General features: G+C 31.0%; 5 protein-coding genes across 6 annotated transcripts; 2 read left to right on the top strand and 3 right to left on the bottom strand.

The window, feature by feature from the left end:
* Positions 1-1,664: 1,664 nt before the first annotated feature.
* On the bottom strand, positions 1,665-3,625 carry LOC119601708 (armadillo repeat-containing protein 6 homolog). The gene is made up of 5 exons (XM_037952844.1): positions 3,217-3,625; positions 2,359-3,135; positions 2,160-2,300; positions 1,948-2,097; positions 1,665-1,888 (listed from the first exon to the last, which is right to left on the bottom strand). Exons 1-5 carry the CDS (start codon positions 3,331-3,333, stop codon positions 1,670-1,672), a joined length of 1,404 nt encoding a protein of 467 aa, XP_037808772.1. The 5' UTR covers positions 3,334-3,625; the 3' UTR covers positions 1,665-1,669.
* A 2,211-nt stretch (positions 3,626-5,836) lies between these two features.
* LOC119601711 (eukaryotic translation initiation factor 3 subunit J) lies at positions 5,837-8,545 on the top strand. Its single transcript, XM_037952848.1, has 6 exons — positions 5,837-6,120; positions 6,388-6,470; positions 7,211-7,330; positions 7,522-7,810; positions 7,896-8,032; positions 8,089-8,545. Exons 1-6 carry the CDS (start codon positions 6,105-6,107, stop codon positions 8,155-8,157), a joined length of 714 nt encoding a protein of 237 aa, XP_037808776.1. The 5' UTR covers positions 5,837-6,104; the 3' UTR covers positions 8,158-8,545.
* Positions 8,546-9,794: 1,249 nt separating this feature from the next.
* On the top strand, positions 9,795-10,759 carry LOC119601710 (E3 SUMO-protein ligase NSE2-like). The gene is made up of 2 exons (XM_037952846.1): positions 9,795-10,026; positions 10,097-10,759. The coding sequence occupies exons 1-2, from the start codon at positions 9,939-9,941 to the stop codon at positions 10,645-10,647; spliced, it is 639 nt and encodes a 212-aa protein (XP_037808774.1). The 5' UTR covers positions 9,795-9,938; the 3' UTR covers positions 10,648-10,759.
* LOC119601709 (mediator of RNA polymerase II transcription subunit 29) lies at positions 10,659-11,649 on the bottom strand. Its single transcript, XM_037952845.1, has one exon. The coding sequence runs from the start codon at positions 11,483-11,485 to the stop codon at positions 10,811-10,813; it is 675 nt and encodes a 224-aa protein (XP_037808773.1). The 5' UTR covers positions 11,486-11,649; the 3' UTR covers positions 10,659-10,810.
* Positions 11,650-12,413: 764 nt separating this feature from the next.
* On the bottom strand, positions 12,414-19,962 carry LOC119601703 (histone-lysine N-methyltransferase eggless). 2 transcript variants are annotated; one of them, XM_037952838.1, is made up of 12 exons: positions 19,592-19,962; positions 19,457-19,531; positions 17,918-19,227; positions 17,399-17,857; positions 16,976-17,343; positions 14,678-15,062; positions 14,346-14,609; positions 13,773-14,279; positions 13,382-13,702; positions 13,002-13,306; positions 12,862-12,946; positions 12,414-12,799 (listed from the first exon to the last, which is right to left on the bottom strand). In XM_037952838.1, exons 1-12 carry the CDS (start codon positions 19,773-19,775, stop codon positions 12,593-12,595), a joined length of 4,470 nt encoding a protein of 1,489 aa, XP_037808766.1. In that variant the 5' UTR covers positions 19,776-19,962; the 3' UTR covers positions 12,414-12,592. The 2 variants fall into 2 exon arrangements, with proteins under 2 accessions (XP_037808766.1, XP_037808765.1); XM_037952837.1 differs by having other exon boundaries at positions 19,457-19,962.
* Positions 19,963-23,949: the final 3,987 nt, after the last annotated feature.

Here is a 23,949-nt window from a genome sequence, read left to right as displayed (position 1 = left end):
GATAAGGTGCTGGTAGCAACGCATATACTGAGTAAAGCAAAAGATGGAATAACATCAAAATTTACACCTCGCAGAGATGGTCCATATATAGTTATTGGAACTAAAGGTTCATCTTGTTTTACTATTGCTGCTCTAAATGAACCTAAAGTACCACTTGCAACACTACATATCTCTGCCTTAACTCCATATGAAGGCGAATCTGATGTCCCAATTTACCCAATTAGGAAGCGAGGTCGTCCGAGCAATAAGCAAGGCAACAACCAACAAGAAGACAACAATCAACAGCAACACAACAGCCAACAACAAAGTAACAACAAACAACAACAATTAAACAACCAAGAAGACAACAATCAACAGCAACACAACAACCAACAACAACTCAAGAACCCAAATGATACTTCAACTTTAGCTAACAACAGTAAATACAAGAAGCTAAATGACGATAAAAGTGATTCCCTTCCTCTAAGAAGATCTATGCGGTTGAAGAATATTCCGAAATACTAATTTTCTGGTGACATCATCGGGACGATTAATGCACCAGAGGGGGAGGTTGTAGCAGCCTGGATTACATATATTTATAATAAAATATTATTTTATTATTAAAATCTAAAATCATTTGAACTAATTTTATTAATCATACAATCATTGTTATATTGTTTAACTACTTAAATTTAAATCTAATTCTTTTGTTAACTATTGCTACTGACTATTTGTTTTGTTTTTATTTATGTACCGGACACCCTAACAATGTAACCATAATAATTCTGTAATCAATAACCAAAGCTTAATGTTCATCACTAAAAGAGTATTATTGATCATTCGCTCTCACACTCATTATTATTTGTATTGATTTGTTTTTGTATTATTTTCATTATCTATGTACTAGACGACCGTATGATTTGACTAAAATCAAATAAGGTCATTGCACATGCAAATTCTTGTCATTCATGAAGCAACGCTTGAACAATAAAGACATATTAAAACATAAAGCGGATTGTTTTATTAAATTAATAATTGTTCAGTCGCAGGAAGACCTTAAGGCTACTGTGACTAGCAAAACTGTGGACGAACACTGGCCTCCGCCTTGTTTGACCCAGTTATGATTTAAATAAAATTTATAAAATAATAAAACCCCATTAATAAAGTAAATATACTTTATTACAAGCATAAAATTCAGTATTTGTTGCCTACGCTCTAATTCAATGTATTTCGAATGCTTTTGCTTACTAATCACCTGTTTAAATGGACTTATCGATCGAACTTCTTTGAACCTAATATCAGACATAAATACTTTCAATTTTCACTCCAAATACATAGTACATGTATACACTAAAGTTTTTCCCCAAAACTTTCAGCTAAACAAATTATTTTATTTTATTGCAAATATTACAAATTTTTATTAAATATTTCTAAATGTTAGGTATAAAAAAAGAGACGCATATAAAAAAAGAATTGGCATAAAAGACTGGTTATACCAGATTACAAAAATTTGTTAGGAAAAAGAATACTAGTGCTTAATAAATCCATTAATCTATGTATGTATTATAATAAATGAGCACAAATGGGCGTGTAGATCGTTATTTTTATAAATATATATTAAGCTTATGGTTAGTCTTTTTAATAGAGTTGTTTGTTTATACCAAAAAGGGAATTTTGTGTGTTTGTTTTTTTAATTATTGGTAATTTTCTTTTCGGCTGTACCAGTCCATTCCTCTTTCAAATCAACTTTACAGCCCAAATCACGTAAGGCCGCTTTGACATCTTGCAAAATGGTAGGATGTTCGCTAATGGCGGTATTTAAGACATCCTCAACACCAAACGATAGCCAAGTGTCACATTGTTCGCGCGAACGTGATACCATATTACGTATAGCCCATGCACCATTGCGCTGGAAGAATAATTCAAGATATTTTAATATTCTTAACTTTTTGTATTTTTTTCTACCACCTGCACAAATTTATTTTTTTGATGTAAACGCATTGCTTCCACAATATTCTCCGAAATTCCCGTATCAAACAGGATTTTACTATTATCCTTAACGCGTAATGTTAAAGTGGAAATGCAGGCTAGTGCTGCTACTACTAGATTTTCATTGGACTGAAATTGTTATTTTTATTTTGTGCGGAGTTATAAAATTATTATTTTTGTTTGTAACTTACCATATGAGTGTGTAGCAGCTCTTTTAGTACGGGAGCAACGCCTTGTTGTACTATGTGACATTTAACAGCATCATGACCGGCAAGCGCACGTAAAAGTTTGAGTGCCTCACGATTTAAACGCACATTATTTGTATTGTTTTCCTATAAGAAAATAATCTACCTATTTTTCTATCTAAATATCATATAGATGTTCACTCACCATTACTCCTAACACTAACTTAATACCGCCTGCTTCATCGACCGTAGTACAAAATTCTTGTCGCACCGCCAAAGTACCAATAGTTAATAACAAATCAGCTAATATAGTAACCTCCTCAAATTCAGCCAGAAGATTTGTCAAGTCGACAATAAATTCAGCTGCCAATTGACGAGCATGCTCATGAGCACAACCGAACTCAACACGAATATCATCATCTAAAACCAAATAACGACAAAGGGTTAAAGCATCTCGCAATACTTTACTCTTATCCTTGCTCACAAATGGTTTTATATGTTCTATGATATTGGCTTTAATGATATTTTGTCGATTCATTTCGTGCATAACACAACATTTCTGAAGCCATTGTAGAGACAAGCAGGCCAACTGATCATTATCGCCATAAGTGTCAAGTAGACGCTTAGCCAAAGCCAAAGAGGTGGCGTCAAATATATCGGGCTGTTTATTATATAAACTATTCAATGTTTTAAGAGTGGCCTCAATAATATCGGTATTGCTTTTACTTTCGGCTAAATCAAGCTGTTGATCTAAAATTTGTAGCAGCAGACAGTTGACCTGATATTTAGCAGCCAATACACGATGTGGTAGAGATTTTTGACATTCATCTTCGATTATTTTAAGTAAATTCAAAAGTTTTCCTTTGTCCTCACATTTATCGTCCAGATAAACTTTAAGATTGTCAATGGACTCATTAAGAATGGGTTTACCCGATTCAGCATTGATGGTCAAATCCTTAATAATGTTTGCCAGATTTATGCCCTAAAACAAATAAATATTTAAATGAGTCATTTCTAGCAGAACACCCCTGCCTGCCCTTTCCGTTTACACTTGAACACCTACTTGTGCTTCAAATTGATTGATGGTCTCCTGTTTGGCTTCCTCGGGTGACATGTCGAATTCTACAATGTTTTCTTTAACAACATCATCAAATGTATCTTGTGAAATTACTTTTGCCATTATTGCAAAGGTTTCCTTTTGATGTGTTTCTAAAAGACAAAGAAATTTTCTTTATTTGTTGCAACTTCTTCCCACACACGCAAACCACAACTGAAGTTTATAGGACTTTTTTTTTGTTGCACTTAATAAATTTTGATAGTTTAATTGTATTTGTAATATTTAACTGCAGGTTTTTTAAATTTTTATTAACATTTGCAAAATTTTGTTAATTTTTTCAAATTAATTTTAATTTTTTTTCTAATTATCAGCTGTGCAGCATTAATAAATGAAGTTACCGGACAAGTCGAATTTCATAAGATGCCAGTAGGGGGGAGTTTAGAGATTTTCTTTGTTTTTTTTTTTTTTGTATTGAATTTGACATATTAACGTATTTATTTAGTGTGATTTGACATTACAGCTTTCCATCTGAATAGATCTAACATAAATTCTATTTGTTACCGTAATTGTTTTTGTTATTTGAAAAGTGTTGCACTTTGTCGCTGACTTGAAAAACGTTAAGAACATAATTTTGGCGTTTATCAGTTGTAAAGCGACATGGCCACACATTAAATTTGTAGACTCAAACGGTAAGTTTTTTAATTGTTTAGTGAAAAAAAAAAAACTCACATGTATATATACGGTGGGAATTTTTTTACTAACACAATCAAAATACTTACCGTTTGAGTCAACAAATTTGATGTGTGGCCATGTCGCTTAAACATTTAAAAGAATTTGTTCATTATTTTTGCAAACAACACTGCAGTGTTCCATAAATGGACTTTTATATAATATTAAACTTAGGAACATGAAATTAAATAAAAGAGGTCTACTTTGGTACTTTTTCCTACTTCAACTGGTACTCTATGAGTTTTCTAAAATAATTAATATGTAAACATAAAATTAAACACGCAGTATCCTGATTGAACGAAAATTTAAAAAGGAAACTTTTTGGTTATTTTCTGTTCTTTTACTAATGCTAAAATTGGACACGCAGCTTCCTGATTGTATAAAAATCTGTATGCGAAGAATTTCTGGTTGAAAATTAAACATGCATCATCCTGATTCAATGAAAATATAAAATCAATCTTATAGGGTCCTTATTGAAAGGAGACTTTCAATACTGAACCTTGAAACAAGTATGAAAACCTTTAAAAGGGGACTTTGGATATTGGAGAGTAGCTAAGCACACTGGGTATAGCTAGTTTCATTTCATAAAGAAATTACCGCTAAAATAGAAATAATCTAAGGCCTTTGAGAGGTGCTTTTGATGGAGTATTACAAATTAAAGTTAAAAAAAAAACAAATTAAAATGTTATTTAGATTACACTATGAGGCAAAAATAAATACCTCGGAAATACCCTGCTTAATTTCTCACACAACTTTTGTGCTTGCTCTATTTTGTTGTTATAAATTATATACAAAATCCCACTTTTTTATCCCTCGGATTCCGTTTTTATTTAAAATCATTGAAAATTTTAAAATTAAGCATTTTTACGAACTTAGCCGCCCTACAAGAAATGTATGACCGAAACTAACACATACAAAATGATTTTACTAACACACTTGCAACATTTTTCTTTAAAAATTACTAAAAAAAAATAATTAATGGATAATTCCATCAATAATGACGGTCAAATGACCGGTAAAATGACTGTGATTTACTCAATGTGTGATAAAGGGTTTCATTTGCATATGAAAGAGTGAAACAACTACATTTGACTGTCACTGTGTTTTCGTCGCATAAATTAATTATTTCAGTGAAAGCCAAAGATCAAAAAGCAAAAAATTAAAAATTTTAAGACTAAAATTATTAAAAATAAAGAGATTTATTGTAATTTAAAAACGGTGAGGAAGTGGAGCTGAGAATATACACTTCGGAGTTTAATCTATCTGTGGTAATATGAATACATATTTACTTTTAATTTTTATATTTCAATATTTATATGCATTTCTTTACAGACAATTTATTTCCTAAAATTAAAAGGAGCATAGGAGGATTTTACATTCTGTGAGGTATGTAAAATGGTGAAATGGTAGTTAATTTATGTATATGCTTACTATGTATATTAATAAAATTAAAAATATATATCTTAAAATGTTAATAAATTGTGTTTTATTATAAATTGGCATAGCCGTCAAATTTGACGGATAAATTCATCAAGTGTGATTGGTCAACTGTGATGGATATATCCATAAAGAATGATTTGTCAATCGTGACTAACATTTCCATCATCCTTGATTGGTAAAAAGCAAAAGAGTGAGCAGCTCAAATATATGTTTTAAAATCGGTAGAATTCATAAGTGCAAGGGAGATGCAAGATCACATGTACACAAAAGTTTCCATCAAATTTTTCATATTGCCCTTAAGAACTTGATAGAAACTTTGTTCTACGCAGTGATCGATATTTCCTTCACTAGTGTCAGTCAAATGACCGGTCAAATGACTGTCACTGTTCTTGTAGGGCGGCTTACATTTGATTTTAAGCCGGCGACGATATTTTTAGTGTCAGCTGCCGACGTCGTTAATATTTGTCGGCGCAGGGCTCTGTTAGACAGTGAGAGCGAAAACCAACAAAAAAGAAGAAGCATTTCATAAAAGCTCTCTTTCAGTGCATTATTCAAGTAAAAAAATTAATTCGTCACATTTTTAGTAAAAATTACGAAAACCCCGTTTTTAACCAAATAAAGACACAATTTTTATACAAATTATTGTAATTTTAACAAAAAAATTTATAAAAAATTCTTAAATATATAATTTCTAAATAGTTTTGCAAAGTTAAAAACTAAAAAAAATGGAAGACGATTGGGGTAAGTGTTGGCAAAAAATGTTTTTTGTTTGAAGTCTTGGAAAGTTCGAAGGAATTTATTTTCGTACAGAGGCCACTTCCCCCATCAAAAAAAAATGTTGGCCATGTGCTTTATATTTATGGGCAATTATAAGACATCTCTGGTTATATTTATAGTAAGGAATACGTTTAAAAATCATCTCTTAAGAAAATACATAATGAAACCTTGAAATTGAACATGAAATCAGCAAATGTATTAATATGTGACAAAAAATCTTTATGCTTCTAGAAAGTGCTGCTGACAAGCCTATAGTTGTTATACCCGACAATATTAACAAATGGGCTGGTGAGGACGATGATGAAGATGTCAAAGTAAGTGTTGTTTGTTTAACTAATACAATATTTTATGTATTTATTTGTTAACATAATTATGCATATAAGAATTTAGTAACTTGCTTTTCAATTGACACGTGTATGATTTTTTTGTGGCCTTTGTGTTGTTGATTGTGTCTCCCCCCACCCGCCTTGTTTATGTGTTAATGTGTATATTTTTGTTTTAAATTATGCAGTACCCATGTATATTGCTTCATTTTGCCTGCCTTGCATATTGTTTCAAACCAAATCATTGTAGAAAGTGGTTTTCAACAAGTTTTATTATACCCTACTCGATTATAGTATGGAGCATAATATGCGTTTATGCTAATGTTTGTAAAACTTACAATATTGTACACCGTTAAAATATAAATATGTACTTATAATAAATCCGTAATAATTCCTGTATCCTGATAAAATCCGAGGATTCTTGATCTATTTTACGAAACAGTCCAATATTAGGCGTTATTTCGTCACCAAAACCTTGATATTTCACTAAAAATTTGACTTCATAAAAACAGCGATATTGCACTAGAAAATCGCTTATCCAATTCTATTGTTTAAAATGAAATTGTTGTTATTATACATATATTTTTCCCTCCTAAATTGAAACCACTCTGATCGACATGAGTAAAAATAGGTCTAATAGCAATTTGCTATTGATGTTTTACATTAATGTTATTAAAATCTTTGAAATACTGATGAACTTCATACCTAATTTGATTCGTTTCCATTTGTAGGACAGTTGGGATATTGAGGAGGAAGAGAAGAAGGATGAAGAAAAGAATGAAACAAAAGTAAAGGCACCCGTTAAAACGAAACCTAATAAAGCACTGAAATCAAAACTAGCCGAACAAGAGGTAAATATAATAACTAATAAACATAATACGATCTAAAATTCACAACATCCAAAATAAGTACTATGTATTACCGATGAGAAATTTAGGTGATATAGTACCATAGTTCCAAAATTACTTTATGATCAGACATGTCTCCATACAGTTGTTTTTATTACATCAAACTTATTGATGACATTTACTTCCACCAACAGAGACTGGCCGAAGAAGCTGAAGCTCAGCGTTTAGCAAACATGACACCTGAAGAGAAATTAGCTGAAAAGTTGCGTCTGCAAAAAATTCAAGAAGAATCTGATTTAAAGAGTGCTTTAGAAACATTTGGTGTACAAGACATTGGTGGTGGTTTAGATGCATTTAATCCTCAAACTGAAGAAGAATTTAAAGAATTTGGAGCGACGCTTAGTTGGAAATTAGCACAATATAAAGAATCGCCACATTTCCCACAATTTATTGAGGATTTAGTACGTAGCATAGGTGTACATTGTAAGTATAAACAATATGCTATAACTTTATACCAGAACAAAATATGTATTTATGCTCTTGCCTTTGTTGTTAAAATTTCTTTCAGTGGCTCTTCCCGATTTGAAAAAACTGAAAGTTAGCGTTGAAAATTTACACACCGAAAAAGTGAAATTAGAAAAACAAAATGCCAAGAAACCTGCCGGCAAGGGTAAAGGCAAAGTTACGCTGAAAAAGGAAAGTGATGTAAGTAACAACAAATAGATTTTTAAAGTAAAATAATTAATTTATTTTCTTTTTAGGATATTGATGGTTATAAAAAATATGGCAACGATTATAATACCTATGATGATTACGATGATTTCATGTAAATAGTCAGTTAGTCCAACCACATCGGCCAATCAATCAGTCACATAAACCCTGTAACGTTTACTTTTCGATCCCTAAACAACTAAAACAACAGTCTTTTAGAATTTCATTTGTTCGTCTGTTGAGCTCTTTTTTTTCGATTATCAAATTCTCGTCATAAAAAACTGATAATTTGTTAATGATGTTAATATGTGATTATTAGCTCATCCTCATCATATATTTTTTATAAAAAAAAGCCAAGAGAAAAGAATGAAAAAAAAAGAAAACGACAAATATGTTATAAAGCACACAGAGGAATTTAACAAAATAATGTTAAAAACCAATCACTTTTTTTGTTTTGTTATTTAATCAAGAAATACCATATATATTATATTTCTTAATAAAAAAAAAGTAAAATAAATTAAAACAATAAGTTTTCATATATTGTAATTGCAAACAAATAACAATTTGTACATTTTAAACTAGGAAAACAAACGATTTATTTTTTTTCATTCAGGTTGAATAATTATGTAACAGTAAAATTGTAATTTGCTTTATGAGAATTATATTATTTTTTTGTATAAAAAATATATCTATATTTAATAGTAAAACTAGAAAATTTTAGTTAATTTTTTATGATCATTTCAGTTAGATAAATATTCTACTTTTTTTAAATTAAAAAAGTTAGAAAGTCGACTTTATATAAATTGCAGAAAGTCGACTTTTCGTATATTTGAAGAGTTGATTTTCGACTTTGCGATTTATGAATAGTCGACTTTTTTACTTTCTGTTTTATGAAAAGTAGACTTTTCGGACCGTTTTTACTAGCGATTGTCGACTTTTTTTCAACATTTTCCGATTTATCGAACTTTTGAATTTTTTTCGCTTTATAAAAAGTTTACTTTTTGACTTGTCGATAAAAAGTCGATTCTTCGATTATTTAAAAGTCGTTTATATAACCCTACCTAGAACTAGGGTTCTATAGTTGAAACGAAAAGTCGACTTTTCGACTTTTTTCATTTAGTTAATAGTCGACTTTTTGCATTTTATGAAAAGTCGATTTTTCGACTTTTTTCATTTAAATAAAAGTCGTCTTTTAGACTTTTCGACTATAAGTATTTTATAAATAGTCGACTTTTTTCGACTGTTTCCGACTTTTTTCGACTTTTCGATTTTTTCGACTTTTTGACTATTTTCGACTTCTTTCTACTTTTTTCCGACTATTTTTTGACTTTTTTCGAGTTTTTCCGACTATTTTAGAGTTTTTGACTTTTTTCCACTTTTTTAAAATTTTTGACTATTTTTGACTTGTTTCTACAATTTTCGATTTTTCGACTTTTTCCGACTTTTCGACTTTTTTCGACTTTTTCTGACTTTTCGACTTTTTACGACTTTTCGACTTATCGACTTTTTCCGACTTATCGAATTTTTTTGACTTTTCGACTTTCAGACTTTCAGACTTTTCGGCTTTTTTCGACTTTTATTCACAAAGTCGACTTTTTTCACAGACGATAGTCGAGTTATCGACTTTTTTGGAACAAAATAGTCGACTTAGACTTTTCGACTTTTTTCGACAAAATGTCGATTGTTCGATTATTCGAAAGTCGATTTATTGAACCCTACTACCTAGTACATCTGTTTTCATATCATTTTTTTGTCTGTCACCACAAGAAAATCGATCGTTTAAAAGTAGAGTCGTTAGTTATCGTTCGATTTGCAATCACTAATTTATACAAACATTATTGTTTATTTCAAGGCGCAATAAACATAAAACATTATTAATTAATTTCCATAACAAATCAATATGAACGCTCAATTAAACGCTGAATTGGATAATGCACTTCAATGTTTGCTAGAAACCTATCATTTGGCTCTAGAATTTGGTGACGAAGGTAAATAGATTTTTTTTTAAATTTCCAAAAATATTAACGACAGCATTTATCACCTCCCTTCGCTCAACAGAATGGCAAAATCCTCGTACTTATTTGGAAATGGCTTGTAAATTGTTAACAACAAAAGAAAATGCCAAACGTATGGATGACGCCATTGAAGTAGCCAAAGAGCAGGCTACCGTCGAAGATTTCGAAAAAGAATATCATAATCAGTTGCATGTGCGCCTGTCCAAAAAGTACGATCCAAAGAAAAGTTCCGATTTTAAGAATTTCAAGCAGCAATTGCTGCAAATTGCCCAGGCAATGGAACAAGATGGTGAGGCAGCCGCCGGCAGTAATGCGACACGCATCGAAAGTGATGATTTTGTAATGGAAAGTGAGATAAATGTATATGATCCTCTAACTAAACAGCGTATGCAAAATCCGGTACGTAATACCCTGTGCAATCATCATTATGAGAGATCTTCGATTTTGGAAGCCATACAAATCAATAAACGTCTAAGATGTCCCGTAGCGGGATGTTCCAATAATGTTTATGTCATACAGAAGCATTTGGTCGATGATAATGTATTTAAAATACGTTTGCAAAAAATGCAGGAAGCAGAAGCTGATGATGAATAATACAGTTTTTTTTTTACTTTACTAGGCCTACATTTTCGTTTTATTATTTATATTTTTAACTGTTACACATACATATTTTATATTCTTATGAAATAAACACCATGAATTGTTATCCTTTTTTATCTTTCATATTCTAAGAAGCTCAATCCATGTTTAACTGTCATCAATCGGCTTGCGAAATATTTTGCGAAGCACTGATCAAAGTATCACGCAGATCTTTAGTCGACTGTATGTGAACCCGTACCGTATTTAAGAATGTAGGATATGGCATAGGACCAGCAGGATTATCCTGCATGTAGGGTTCAGTTCTTAGGGCAGTTACGGCACCGGGCAAATAATGTTGAGCCGAGGACAATTGCTGCATGCATTGCATGGCTGTCTTTAGGTGCAACTCAATTTGATCGCAATACGTATAGAATTCCTCCAAATGTTTATCGAAACGTGCTGAATTCATGACTGCGTCCCTTTTTAAATTGTCGGCCATATTATTTTGCTGTAGTGTAAAAGCCGCACCACGAAATGTCAATAACAGCGACTCTCTCATGGGCATAAATAAACTCTTCACCTTGGATATATTATCTATTTTTTCCGGTTGTTGTGGATGCTGTTGTTGTTGTTGCTGCGGTTGCCCTTGTGGATTCTGCGGCATTTGTCCGGCCATTTGTTGCTGTTGTGGCACCATTTGTTGTCCTACGGGTGCTTGCTGTGGCGATGACTGCATCAATGGTGATACACCCTGTTGCATCATGGGATTTGGTGGTCCAACGGCACCAGGAATATTACCAACACCACCCATTTGTTGCTGAGGCATAGCATGCATATTCATGTTGGGATTCATATTTGATGAATGTGTTTTTTTTAATTTTTTGGTGCAACTTTCTGTGTATTTGCAAATTGCTTTGTTTATATTGTGTGAAAATAGAGCTGTCAGATTGTTTACATGTCAAGGCGTATTTTATAAAGGTAAAACTATCGGCGTATTTTTAATGTGATGTTTGACAGCACACTTTTTTTTTACATATAGAGTTTGACAAACAGGATTTTAATTTTTATAAAGATATAATTAGTCAGCTGCAGAGATACAAGCCGATGCAAAATGATCGGCGGCGGCGGCGCATCAATTTTAGGTCGGCGGCGGCTTATTATAGAAAATATCGGTGGCGGCTGAATTGTCGGCTCACTTTAACTTTTTCTTCAGAAATTGACCTTATAAACGTTAATTATAATGAAAAATGTCAGAATAATAGTCTGATATATAGAAACCTGTCTCTATATAAGTTTTTTCTGCAGAAAATGGACATTTATAGTAGTTTTCACTATTTTAATATTAGCACAATATTGTGTGGCAATTCTTTTCAATTTGCCATAAGAATTTAAAATAGTGGCAACTACGTTCAAATTGGTGAAATTATTTTCTGAAATACATGTGCGATTAAAAATCTTTATCAGCGGCTACGTTTAAGCCGACTTAGCTTTTGAGCCGAAAGAATTCTGCGGCGGCGCGGCTTGCAAAATATTACCGGCGGCCAGCCGCCGCCGATTTGAGCCGTCTCGGCTTGTATCTCTGGTCAGCTGTCGCTTATGTAAATACACTTTGTTAGAGATGAGTATTTTTTATTATTTTTATGTTGCTCATGATAGAAGTTGCCATATTATTAGTGATGGGTTTTATTATGTTCTATAGTTGAAAAAAGTCGACTTTTCGATAATTTGTATTTCGTTTCCCGCCGTTTTACTTATTTTCATTTCGAATAAAAGTTTAAAACTGAGAATTCATGTATTTTATTAAAATTAATTTTAATATTAACTCTAGTAGACTGATTAAAATAAACATACTGACAAAACGAAAAAAAAAACTAATACTAATTAAAAATAAGACCAATAAAAACTAAATCTGATACATTTTTCGTAAAAGCACAATGCCAGATAAATGTAAAAAATAAACTTAAAGCAAACGTAGACGACAATTTGCTGCACCACATTGACAATACAAAACTTTGCCTGGTACAACACCCACTTCATAGTTATAATTCCAAGTTAGTTCAGTGCCAGCACGTATGTTACACGAGGAAAAGAATGCCACATTAGGGAAACGTAAATCATGGGTGTCCACAAAAACATTTTGCACAAACATATTAGGGGCACATGAATGCTGAAAGACAGAACATAAATTTAAAATAAAGAAACAATTGCAAACAAATTTTATAAACTTACATTGAAATAACGGCCCAAATTACCCGAAATTTTAGCATCCATCACATAACAGGCTTCATCTTTGCCATATAGTTTGCGTATAGAACTAAAAGAAAAAATTGTATATTTTCTATTTTTTTAATAAAAAAAAGTATACATACTTTTCCCTAACTGAGTCTTCATTCATGTCAGCATTTGGATTAAAATTGATTACTTGTCTCTCTTGCGATTCATCGTCTTGATTACCACCCGGTCGTGTTGACTTGGCGGCATTTTGTTTTTGTTTAGCTCTAGTCAAAAATGATTTGCTGGGTGTGAAATCATCATCATCTAACTCGGGATTGTAGACGTCCTCTTCTTCAGGTTCGGGTAGTTCAACCTCTGATTCGTAACCTTCTTTAATTTGTTCGGCAACTTCTATATAATCCAATTCGGCAAAATACTCATCGCCAGCATCTTGACCACCCTAGAAGTTTTTAAAAAATTATGATGAATTTCTATTTAAAGATATTCCTATTTTTTGAAAATTATTTAAACTTACCTCATTAGCTTTAGCTTCGGTTAACAAATGACCCGCATAGACACATACAAAGCTACCGCGTGGTATATCATTAATACAACGTAGACCCCAGCCACGATTTGAAGTCTTGAATACTTGCAATTTCATGGTCAATGAATTCTGCACGACACGATTTAAACAGCTGCTCTTACACTTGCAATTAGCATTACATTCATAAATGCCGGTGGGGACATGATCATGTAGACGTCTATATTGATAGCCCACCTCTTCGGGAGCAGCATTTGGATTGCCATATTTGGCACCAGCCAATGTCAATTGCCAACAAGCACATTTTGTTTTATCCTTTAGTTATGCAATTAAAAGAAATAATAAAGTTTTAATAGCTTACAGTTTTAAGCAACAAATAACTTACTATACAATCATCCTCACAATCGCATCCCACCAAAAATGCGGGATCCGTATTAATATGTACTCCTTCTGTGGGTATAACCTTAGCAGAATATTTACACTCTGGCGGCAGAGTATTATCGTAATAATTAACCAATGGTATGGCCATTTTTTCCTGACCTCCTGATATATCACGTTTCTGTACAATAGCACTTTCAATGACATACTCAGCCAAGCAACTGATCTCGTGGCTAAAATCAAAATTGTCCACATTTAAAACATTATTTGTGGCACGTAAATAGTGATGCAACTCTTTCATATTACGTAGAATTTTACCACAGGGAGCACGATAGGTAACTACCCGTTTGATTTTTTGACGTATTATAAAACGTTCCCAGCCAGAGAGTAAAGGTTTCGATAAAGGACTATAAGCACTTAGATTGTGAGTGATTTCAAACAGACATGAAGGTGAACATTGATGTGGTACAAATTTACGTGGTGGCAAATTGCGTTTAGCTGTGTAGTAGACAACCTAAAACAAGAAATAGTCAATATAGAAAACTTTATAAAATTATCAGTTTTTCTTATGTTATTATACCTTTCCTTTAGGTTTATTCTCATCTTCTACGTAAATAGTAGAATTATTTAAATGTTTAACAGTTGGCTGTTGTAGTTGCTGCTGTTGGTAGCTGCTGGGTTGTGCTGAATTCATCATGGATTCAGGTCTGCCAAATGTCTTGCGCGCTACGGCACGATTACTATCAGCCGTTTGTTGTTTTTCTGTTTGTTGCTGCTGTTGTTGTTGCTGTTGCTGTGAGGAAGTTTCCTCATCTTCGGTATAACGTATAAAAGGTTCTGTACGCTAAATTACGAAAGAAACAAACTTTAATATAACAAAACAATCAAAAAACTTAATATTTTCAAACTCACTCTAGGCAAACGTGATACCGGCATATTGGAATTCTTTTGTAGAGATTTTTGATATTCTTTAAATACCGGTCCCAAACGCAAAGAACCACGATATATCCATTCCGTATGACTTTTACTACCTTCAAATTGCATTAATACCAAACTGCAATCAATATCAACGACACGAGCATGTAACCAATAACCATTTGATTCGGTATTCATAGATTGTCCTTTTTGTGTTTGTACCATTGGTCGATTAATGGAATATTGTGTTAGATATTTTTGTATAAAATCTCTGGAGGCAGGATGTACATCTTCCCAAACACAGTCGGAGACGTGACAAACTAAACGTACATCTTTGTGATAGACATATTGAGTATAACCGTCATCGTAGAAAATCAAATATCTAAAAAGGAAATAAAATTTGAAAAATTACTCTTTTTTTAAGAAAAAATATACTTTCACCCATGGTATAGAAAATATTAATATTTTTTTACCATGCTTTCACCTTTTTTCTTAAAAGATTAAAAATTTTTAAGTGAAACAGATTTTATTATTTATTGAATTTTTTATTGAAAAAGCTTTTTTATGAATTTATATTGAAAAAGTTTTTTTATACATTTTTATTGAAAAAGCTTCGTTAAACTTTTTATTAAAAAGCTTTTATATAATGAATACTTTAGTAAAAAAAGCTTTTTTTCATTAAAAAAAAAATGTTAAAAAATATTTTTCAGGGAATAAGCTTTATAATTTTTTTTTGCGAAAAAATTTATCTTTTAAAAAAATTTTGTGAAAAAAACTTTTTTTACTTAAAAAGATTTCTTAAAATTTTTACAACTTTTTTTATTGAAAAAGCTTTATTATTACTTTTTTGGAAAACAAATTTCTTTAAATATCTTTACTGAAAAAAGATTTTTATAAATTTTGATTAAAAAAGCTTTAATATAAATAACTTTTGGTTGAAAAAGCACTCATATAAGTTTTTATTGAAAAAGCTTTTTTTATAAATTTATATTAAAAAAGTTTTTTTATACATTTTTATTGAAAAAGCTTTGTTAAACTTTTTATTAAAAAGCTTTTATATAAAGAATACTTTAGTGAAAAAAGCTTTTTTTATTTTAAAAAAATGTTAAAAAATATTTTTCAGGGAATAAGCTTTATAAATTTTTATTGGGAAAAAATTTATCTTTAAAAAAAATTTTGTGAAAAAAACTTTTTTTACTTAAAAAGATTTCTTAGAACTTTTTATTCCAAGTTATTATTGAGAAATCTTTTATATGAAAGTTTATTGAAAACTCTTTTTTATAATTTTTTTTTGGAGAAGCTTTTATACAACATTTTATTGAAAAAGTTTATATGTATATAACTTTTTATAAAAAAAAACTCTTTTAGAGAAAAAGCTTTATATAAAAAGATTTTTTTTGTGAAAAAATTAAAAACTTATGAAAAATTGTTTAACAATTTTTTATTGAAAATGTTGTTTTCATTGGCAACATTTTTTTATAACTTTTAATTGAATTTTGCTAAGAGTGAAACAAAATTTCAATAAAAAATGTTAATTGCAAAAGCTTTAAATAAAAGAATTTTTAGTAAAATATATAATGAAAATGTTAGCGAAAAAACTTGATTTATTTTAAGTGAAAACTTTTTACAGTAAAACAGCTTTTTTTAGGAAAGCTTTTCTATGAAGTTACTTTCTTCACTTAAGCTAATGAAAACATGTTTTTTTGCCGAAAAAAGTTTCTATATTAAAAAAGCTTTTTCGGAAAATATACAAAAAATATTAAAAAAGCTTTTTGCTTACATGAAAAACAATTTCTTATGGAAAAACTATAAAAATTACTTTTTTCATAAAAAGCTTTTTATGGAACAATTGTTTTTTCAATATATTTCACCTTTTAGAAAAAATGCTAAGAGAAAATACCTTTTTTTTTTTATAAAAATACATAGTATTTTACAAACAATTTTTCGCTGTAAAAAAAAAGCTTTTTTATTAAGTTTTCTCCACATTTTATAGGGCTATAAAACAGGGTTTTTTGTGAAAATGCTTTAAAAATATGATAAAAACATTACTTTTTTATGAAAAAGCTTTTTTCATTTAAAAACATTACTTTTTTATGAAAAAGCTTTTTTCATTTAAAAACGGTTTTTTATGAAAAAGCTTTTTCACATAAATGATCTTTTTTATGATTTTTTTTATTTAAAATCTTTTTTCACTTAAAAGCTTTTTTATAAAAAAAAATCACTTAAAAAAAGCTCTTATATTACATTCTTTTAACAATGAACAAAATACCCTAAAAATTTCATTTGCAAACTCACCTAAATTTATTGTTAGGCTTTAAAGGCTCAGCAATAATACCGGGATAAAAAGCGCTTTGAACATTAATTTTCTCACGACCTCTGGCCAAGGATGTGGCATCAAAATAGGCAATAACACGCGTACCTATGGGCAATCTAACAGCTGGAGGATCATAGTAGGCTAAATATTTCGCTGGTACGGTTTTAGGAACTTGATTTTGATTCTTAATGAATTTAATTTTATAATGTTTAACATTATAAGAACCACTATCAACTAGTTCGATAACTCTACAAGGTACCCAACTAGCAATGGGATTATTTTTAACAGCAAAATAAATAAAGTTTTGCTGAATGGGAGGCCTTTCAATTTCACCCACCGGTGGAATAGGCTGCAAAAAAAGTATACTCAGTAAAAGAGAAATATTTATTTTAGTTTAAACTAACCTGTATTTCTTTTTGCACTGTTGGCGACTCAAAACTCATTAGCTTGCCACTATTTAAATCTAAAGGCTGTAGCTGACGTATTTTTATTTTGGGACAGGAATATAAACCTTCATGCATTTTATCTGCTTTTCTTTGTAAAGCTTTTAACTCGCCGTCAACGTATTCGGTTTCCATTTCCAAACGTTTTAAACGTTCTGTTAGTATAGTTTTGGACCAGGTCAATTGATTCTGTATTTCAACTCTTTCCAACACAGACTTAATAGTAGCATGTAATTCTGCTTCGATAAGTGATAGATCATTTTTCGAGAATGCTGTTTTAAAGGGCTCAGATGTCTTGGCCTTAACAGTACTTGTATCTTCATCATCACTGCTATCGATGATTTCTACAAATTCTTGTCTACCGGTTGGTATGTTTTCCAAAAGTAATGGTTGTTTAGCACTTATTAAACCACAAAATTCCTGCGAACAAAAGTTATTAAAAACTATGTATATAAAAACAATTAAAATAAGTCCCCTTACCTCATACATTTCCAAAGCTTTGTCATAGCAATCGGCACAAATATATTGAGTCTTAAATTTCTTTTTTGTTACCTTAAAGTAACTAAAAGCAAACTGTGGTACTTTGAAGAACTGTTTGTGTTTATGTGGACATTCATAATTTATACATTCCTTATTGTAGAAAACCTCATCATTAGTTTCTTCCAAGTCATTAGAAGAAGATTTTGGCTCTTCGGTTATCATATCATCTTCTAAAGGTTTTTCTGATGATTTCTCTAGTAACAAGTCTTCATTTTGATTATCACTGTTAACTGTTTCTTCTTTAGTATCGTTAGATTCTTTAACGCTTTTATCTACATCCATAGCTATTTGTTTATCCTCAGTTTCCATATCATCTTCATCATCAATTTCAATTACCGGTACCGGCGGTTGTTCTATGGGTATAACATCATCATCTTTAGACTTATTAAGACAATCTTTATCATTAGTTTTTTCTTCTATAGATTGTTTTTCAATCTTTGCTCCTTCTACGTTAGTTGTTTCTGTACTTGTATTAACATCTTTCTGAGATTCTTCAGCCGGTTTGTCCTGGACTTCAGTTGAACTTTCCTTTAGATCTACTTCCATATTTGTGTCTTCGTCTATTTTATTATTGTCCAAAAGTTCATCTTTAGTCTCTGCGTTATTTGATGTTTCATCAATAATTAAATTTATAGATTCTTGACTATCACAAGTATCCATAGGTTCTATGGGTTCATCATTAGGAGTTTCACTTTCAATATTTTCTTTAGTAGACAGCTCGCTCTCAATAGAAGCAATATCATGCGAAACTTTTTCCTTACTTACTGTATCTTTTACATCGTCTTGAGTTTCCACCTCAGAAGTTTCGGTAGTATGTTGAAGAAGCTTTAAAGATTCCATATCATCGGTTTGTTTTACTGGTTCTTCTATAGCTGAAGTTTGTGCCTCAATTGCAGCAACCGGTTCAGCTACAATAGTTCTTGCGTCTTCAGTATCATCAATTTTTTTCTCATGTGAACTTTCCAGACATTGTGTTGGTATTACAGGTGGTTCTTCTGCTGGTATTTCTTTTATTGGAGAGGTAGCTATGTTTTGTTCATTAGATTCAGTGGTTTTCGAAGTTATTTGTTCTGTAACATTTAAATCTATATCTTCTGATAGAAGATTGGAAACTTCCTTAGGACATACTTCGTCCAAGGCAATATTTTTAGGTTCTTCAATTTGTTCTATTGCTTTGGGTTCAAGGGCAGGTTCAAGTACTGAATCAACGCCTTCAAAAAATGCCTCTGACATAAATTGTTCTGCTTCAGCTAATTTACAATTTCGAGATTTGTTTGGAAAATAAATATGTATTAAACATTTTAAAGAAATTTATACGATTATTTCTCAGAAGCGCACCTCATTTGAGAGCAAAAGGAAAATTAAGCCTATGCCTTAACAAACATTAATACCCAAACCTATTATATCTTTATTAATTGATATTTTCTCTTGGTTTACTAAGGATTTGCCGAACATTTTGTAACCAAAAGAACTATTTACCTTTTGATAGCTCCAAATTTTCCCCTCCAGTATTCAGATTGCTTGTGGTGGGTTGTTCCCCATACTGGCCATCATCTATTTCAGATATTTGAGCTTTATCTTTTATTTCCTCCTCTACCATTGCAGATGTCTCACCTGTATTTTCCATTTCCGGCAACATAAGATCAAAATCTTCATTTGCAATTTCTTCTAAAGCACGAAATGCACTTTCCAAAGCCGGCATTTCTGTATTTGTTGTTTGTGCTGTAGCAAGGGGTGCAACCGTCGTCGTCTCACTGGAGAGCTGTGGCACCTCATCTTTATTTTCACATTCAGACATTTTTTCACAAGATTTATAAAACCATTAGATATTGTAACAATTGTTCACACTTTTTTTAATGATTAATATTATATTTTAAACGATTTGCTTATTATTTCTAACGAAAAAAATATGCGAAAAATTTTCTCAGACTGACAGAACAAAAAACCAAACAAATAATTTTTATTCCATCAGAGCCCTGTGCCGACAAATATTAACGGCGGCGGCGACTGACACTAAATATGTCGGCGGAGGGCTTAAAATCGACTGTGAAGTTTTCAACTACGTTTAGTTTTTAATTTTTCAACGATTTTAAATAAAAACGGAATCCGAGAGATCAGAAAGTAGGATTTTGGAAGCAAATATATTGTTTATAACAACAAAACAGAGCAAACTCAAAAGTTGCATGAGAAATTATGCAGGGATGAATAAAAATTCTTAAAAATTAAAAACAAATCTTTTCTCCAAGTTTTACTAGGATCTGCCGATATTTAACCATATCTTCCATATAAAACATCTTGCAGAAAATCAGTTTTTACAAAATTTTGCATTAAGAAAATGATCAATAACGTAAAAACAAAGATATTTTATTCGTTTATTTACTAGCTATACCCAGTGTGCTGTGCTACCCTAAAAGCAATATAAATAAGAAGCCTACTTAACAATTTTGATGATTCTAACTACAATGGTTTTCCAGATATACAATTTGTTACATATGGGAGATTCCACTTAGATTCCGAACGTTAATTAAGATTTTAATTTAATCTATGAAAAATTTGAATAATCTAATAGTTTCCAGATATACAAAATTTTGTATTTAATTCATATGGGAAGTGCCAAGCCCCCCATTGAAAGTCCGCCCGTTATTCTCTAAATGTTCTTCAGTAAAATTTGAAGATTCTAGCTCTAATAGTTTCTCAGATATACGAATTTTTCTATTTAATTCATATGGGAGCTCCAAGCCCCCCAGATGAAAGTCCGCCCTTTTTTCTCCAAAATGTTCAGATGAATATTAAAGTTGTTCGTGCAAAATTTGAAGAATTTAGTTATATTAGTTTCCCAGATAAACGAATTTTTGTATTTAATTCATATGGGAGGTTCCGCTCCCCTCATTGGTAGTCCCCCAGTTTATTACCCAAAATGTTTACATGGATGTTAAAGTTCTTCCAGAACAACATCATTTAAAGCAACGTTTCCCAAATGGGGGTCCGCGGACCCCTAGTGGTCCGTAGTAAAATCCTAGGGGGTCCGCGAAGACGAACGAAAAAATCCATGAATAAACAATATTCTGCTTTTATATGTATGTACAAATATCTCCAATTTTTGTGGAATAATCCCAAATTTTTTGGTGACTTTTTGAATTTTATTTTTTTATTTTTTTTTCGGTTGTTTATCAGGAAGAAGCTAGGCCCTACAAATTTATTGTATAACTTTTATAAAGTAAAGTACTGCGTGATTTGTAATTTTTATTTTCTGTATATGTACTGAAATAATGGTTTTTATTTCAGACAAATAATACTCTGCCTTACAATTAAATTAGGGATACTGGTATTCCGGAGTATGAAGTTCAATTCAAAGACAAGCTTATTACAGATTTAAGTTTATCAAATTGTAAGCAAAAGTGTTCTCGTTTGAAAGGACTAAAATTATATATTTCCAAAACAGAGGTGACTCTTTATGCATCTCTTTATAAATATTCCAATCCGACGTGATACACAGATTTTAACTTGATTTTGTCGACCAATACATATTATTAAATTAACATCAGAAAATCCATAGCGTTTCGCGTAAATATGTAGCCAAAAACCATGAAGTAAAATAATTCGTTGGTATTTTAAAATTCAAATTTAAGTTCCAAATTCACAGTACTTTAACAAAGAGTTCAAATCATATATTATGCGAACTTTCTTATATTATTTTCCCGAAAACTTAGCTCACTTACTCAGTTCACCCTTTGCAATCGCAACAAATTTTTGAAACGTGACTCCTTAAGCACATGTGAAAATATTTGATAAAGAAACCTTTTCGCTACCTTGAAGAAAAATGAACATGAAAGATCTCACGATCATAAAATTAAACATCATGTTAACATATCAACAAAGAAGTCATTCTATCTTCAAAACATGCAATTGAAAACCTACATATCTGAAATATTATATATTCTCAATGTACGGGAATATTTTATAGATATGACATCTCTACATTTATTAGACCTAGGGATTAATGAACTAGGTCAATTTTCGGATGGACAATTATTTAGAACAATAAGATATCAAAATATGTATGGGGGTCCGCGAAATTAAATAAGTTCTTCAAGGGGTCCGCGAAGTAAAAATCTGTGGGAACCGCTGATTTAAAGGGATCACATAGAGATTGAAAAATATTCCAAAAGTTTCACTTTGAAAACATTATTAGAATGTATGAAAACTCGCAACTCTAAAGGAAGACTATTCCTATTTTAGTGGTATTTTATGATTAAAATAAGTAAGGCAAATCATATGTCGTAAAAAAGCAAATTTCGGAAGTGGTCCGATCATTAGATTAATAAGAACGTCACCGTGATTTTCGGATTAGGGACTTAAATGTGGAATTGGATCAATAATATATATAATTTAAAGTATTTTTTTTTTAATTCTACCATAATTCTATCATAATGATAACTTTTCGAATGATGTATCAGCTATAAACTGATTTTCTGTAAGAGGGTTGTATTGGCGGACCGATACTCATAATTTTATTTTTCATAAATGTGGGTTTCGGTTCCTAAAAATGTTTATTTCGTCGACATCGACATTTGAAAGCCATTTATGTGCGTTTAAGTCATTTTCTGAAGAAGATTTCATTACATATTTTCGTTCCAACAAAAATTGTTTTATTATGGTATTATTAAGTACGTAGAAAACGTTAAAATCAATTATTGAAGGGTCAACTATGGCCTATAGAGATTTCGATTGATATCGAGCCCTTTTTGCAAAATGGACGTAAGCGAGATAAATTTTCGTTCAATTAGGATACTGCGTGTTTAATTTTATGTTTATATATTCAATATTTTAGAAAATTCAAAAAGTACCAGTTAAAGAACGAAAAATTACCAGAAATACTCCAGTTTAAATTTTCATTCACTCAAGTCCCTGATTGCTTAGTTTTATGTTTTTAGGTTCATTATAAAAGAAAATCCAAATAGTACAAGTTGAAGAACGAAAAAGTACCAAAAAGTCCCGTTTTATATGTTCTCACTTACTCCATGTTCAATATTATAGAAAATTCAAAAAATACCTTTTGAAGAACGAAAAAGTACCAAAAAGTTCCCTTTTATATGTTATTACTTAATCCGGGCTGTACATTCCTAAATTCATGTTTCTAGGTTCAATATTATAAAAAATTAAAAAGTACCAGTCGAAGAACGAGAAAAATAGAAAAATCAAAAAGTACCTTTTGAAGAACGAAAAAGTACCAAAAAGTCTACTTTTATAGATTCTCAAGTGCTTAATTACATGTTTCTAAGTTCTAAGTCAAAAAAGTACCAGTTGCAACATCGTATTGGGAGCCCGTTATTATGTATTCATATGTATAAGTTAATAAACCAAAAACAATGTTTTATAAAAAAGTACCAAAAATAGGTACAATTTCCACCCCTTAAACGTCCGAATATCCAAAAAGTACTAAATTTATATTTTTATTTGTTCGTCAAGTTATGAAGGATTCAAAAATATTTTTTGAATGTTCTCTGGTTTAAAAGATACATGGGGTGCAAAAGAAGTACCAAATTACAGTTTCTACCCGTTAATTCCCCAAAGGGGCCGAATTTGAAAAAAGTACCAGACACCTGCCCGCTTATTTTTTAAATGAACGACGATAAGCTTTAAAATGTTTTTGTATCTTTTATAGTTTAGGAGATATGAGGTTACCGAATTTACCCGTTTTTACCATTTTTAACCCCCTAATCATTCGAATTTCCAAAAATCCCGTCTAAGTGGATCTATTTGGTGGAAGACCAACCTCTTGTCTAAATTTCAGCTCTTTAGCTAAAACCGTTTACACCATTACTTACATTTTTTAATCTTCTAGATCTCACAAATATGCCAAATATAGATTTCGATAAACACTTTTGGGTATTAAACGAAAACAAACCCCGCCTTAAAAAAATTTCATCATAATTATTAACAATTTAAATAAATTCAACCCAACACTTGCT

Source organism: Lucilia sericata, unplaced genomic scaffold (assembly GCF_015586225.1).
Source record: "Lucilia sericata isolate MDLA Ls3-8-SP2 unplaced genomic scaffold, ASM1558622v1 Contig000186F_arrow, whole genome shotgun sequence".
Classification (NCBI taxonomy): domain Eukaryota; kingdom Metazoa; phylum Arthropoda; class Insecta; order Diptera; family Calliphoridae; genus Lucilia; species Lucilia sericata.
The sequence above is the reverse complement of the archived record's forward strand: the minus strand, read 5'-3'. Positions and strand labels throughout refer to the sequence as shown.

Coding starts and splice junctions, on each gene's coding strand:
- LOC119601708 (XM_037952844.1), bottom strand. CDS start 3,333: ATGGCAAAAGTAATTTCACAAGATACATTTGATGATGTTGTTAAAGAA. Junction 2,098..2,159: donor AGCTGCTACACACTCATATG/GTAAGTTACAAA, acceptor TAACAATTTCAG/TCCAATGAAAATCTAGTAGT. Junction 1,889..1,947: donor AAAAAAATAAATTTGTGCAG/GTGGTAGAAAAA, acceptor TTATTCTTCCAG/CGCAATGGTGCATGGGCTAT.
- LOC119601711 (XM_037952848.1), top strand. Junction 6,471..7,210: donor ACGATGATGAAGATGTCAAA/GTAAGTGTTGTT, acceptor TTCCATTTGTAG/GACAGTTGGGATATTGAGGA. Junction 8,033..8,088: donor CGCTGAAAAAGGAAAGTGAT/GTAAGTAACAAC, acceptor TTTTCTTTTTAG/GATATTGATGGTTATAAAAA.
- LOC119601710 (XM_037952846.1), top strand. CDS start 9,939: ATGAACGCTCAATTAAACGCTGAATTGGATAATGCACTTCAATGTTTG. Junction 10,027..10,096: donor TCTAGAATTTGGTGACGAAG/GTAAATAGATTT, acceptor TTCGCTCAACAG/AATGGCAAAATCCTCGTACT.
- LOC119601709 (XM_037952845.1), bottom strand. CDS start 11,485: ATGAATCCCAACATGAATATGCATGCTATGCCTCAGCAACAAATGGGT.
- LOC119601703 (XM_037952837.1), bottom strand. CDS start 19,775: ATGTCTGAATGTGAAAATAAAGATGAGGTGCCACAGCTCTCCAGTGAG. Junction 17,344..17,398: donor CAGTGCAAAAAGAAATACAG/GTTAGTTTAAAC, acceptor CTTTTTTTGCAG/CCTATTCCACCGGTGGGTGA. Junction 15,063..16,975: donor AAGCCTAACAATAAATTTAG/GTGAGTTTGCAA, acceptor TTTCCTTTTTAG/ATATTTGATTTTCTACGATG.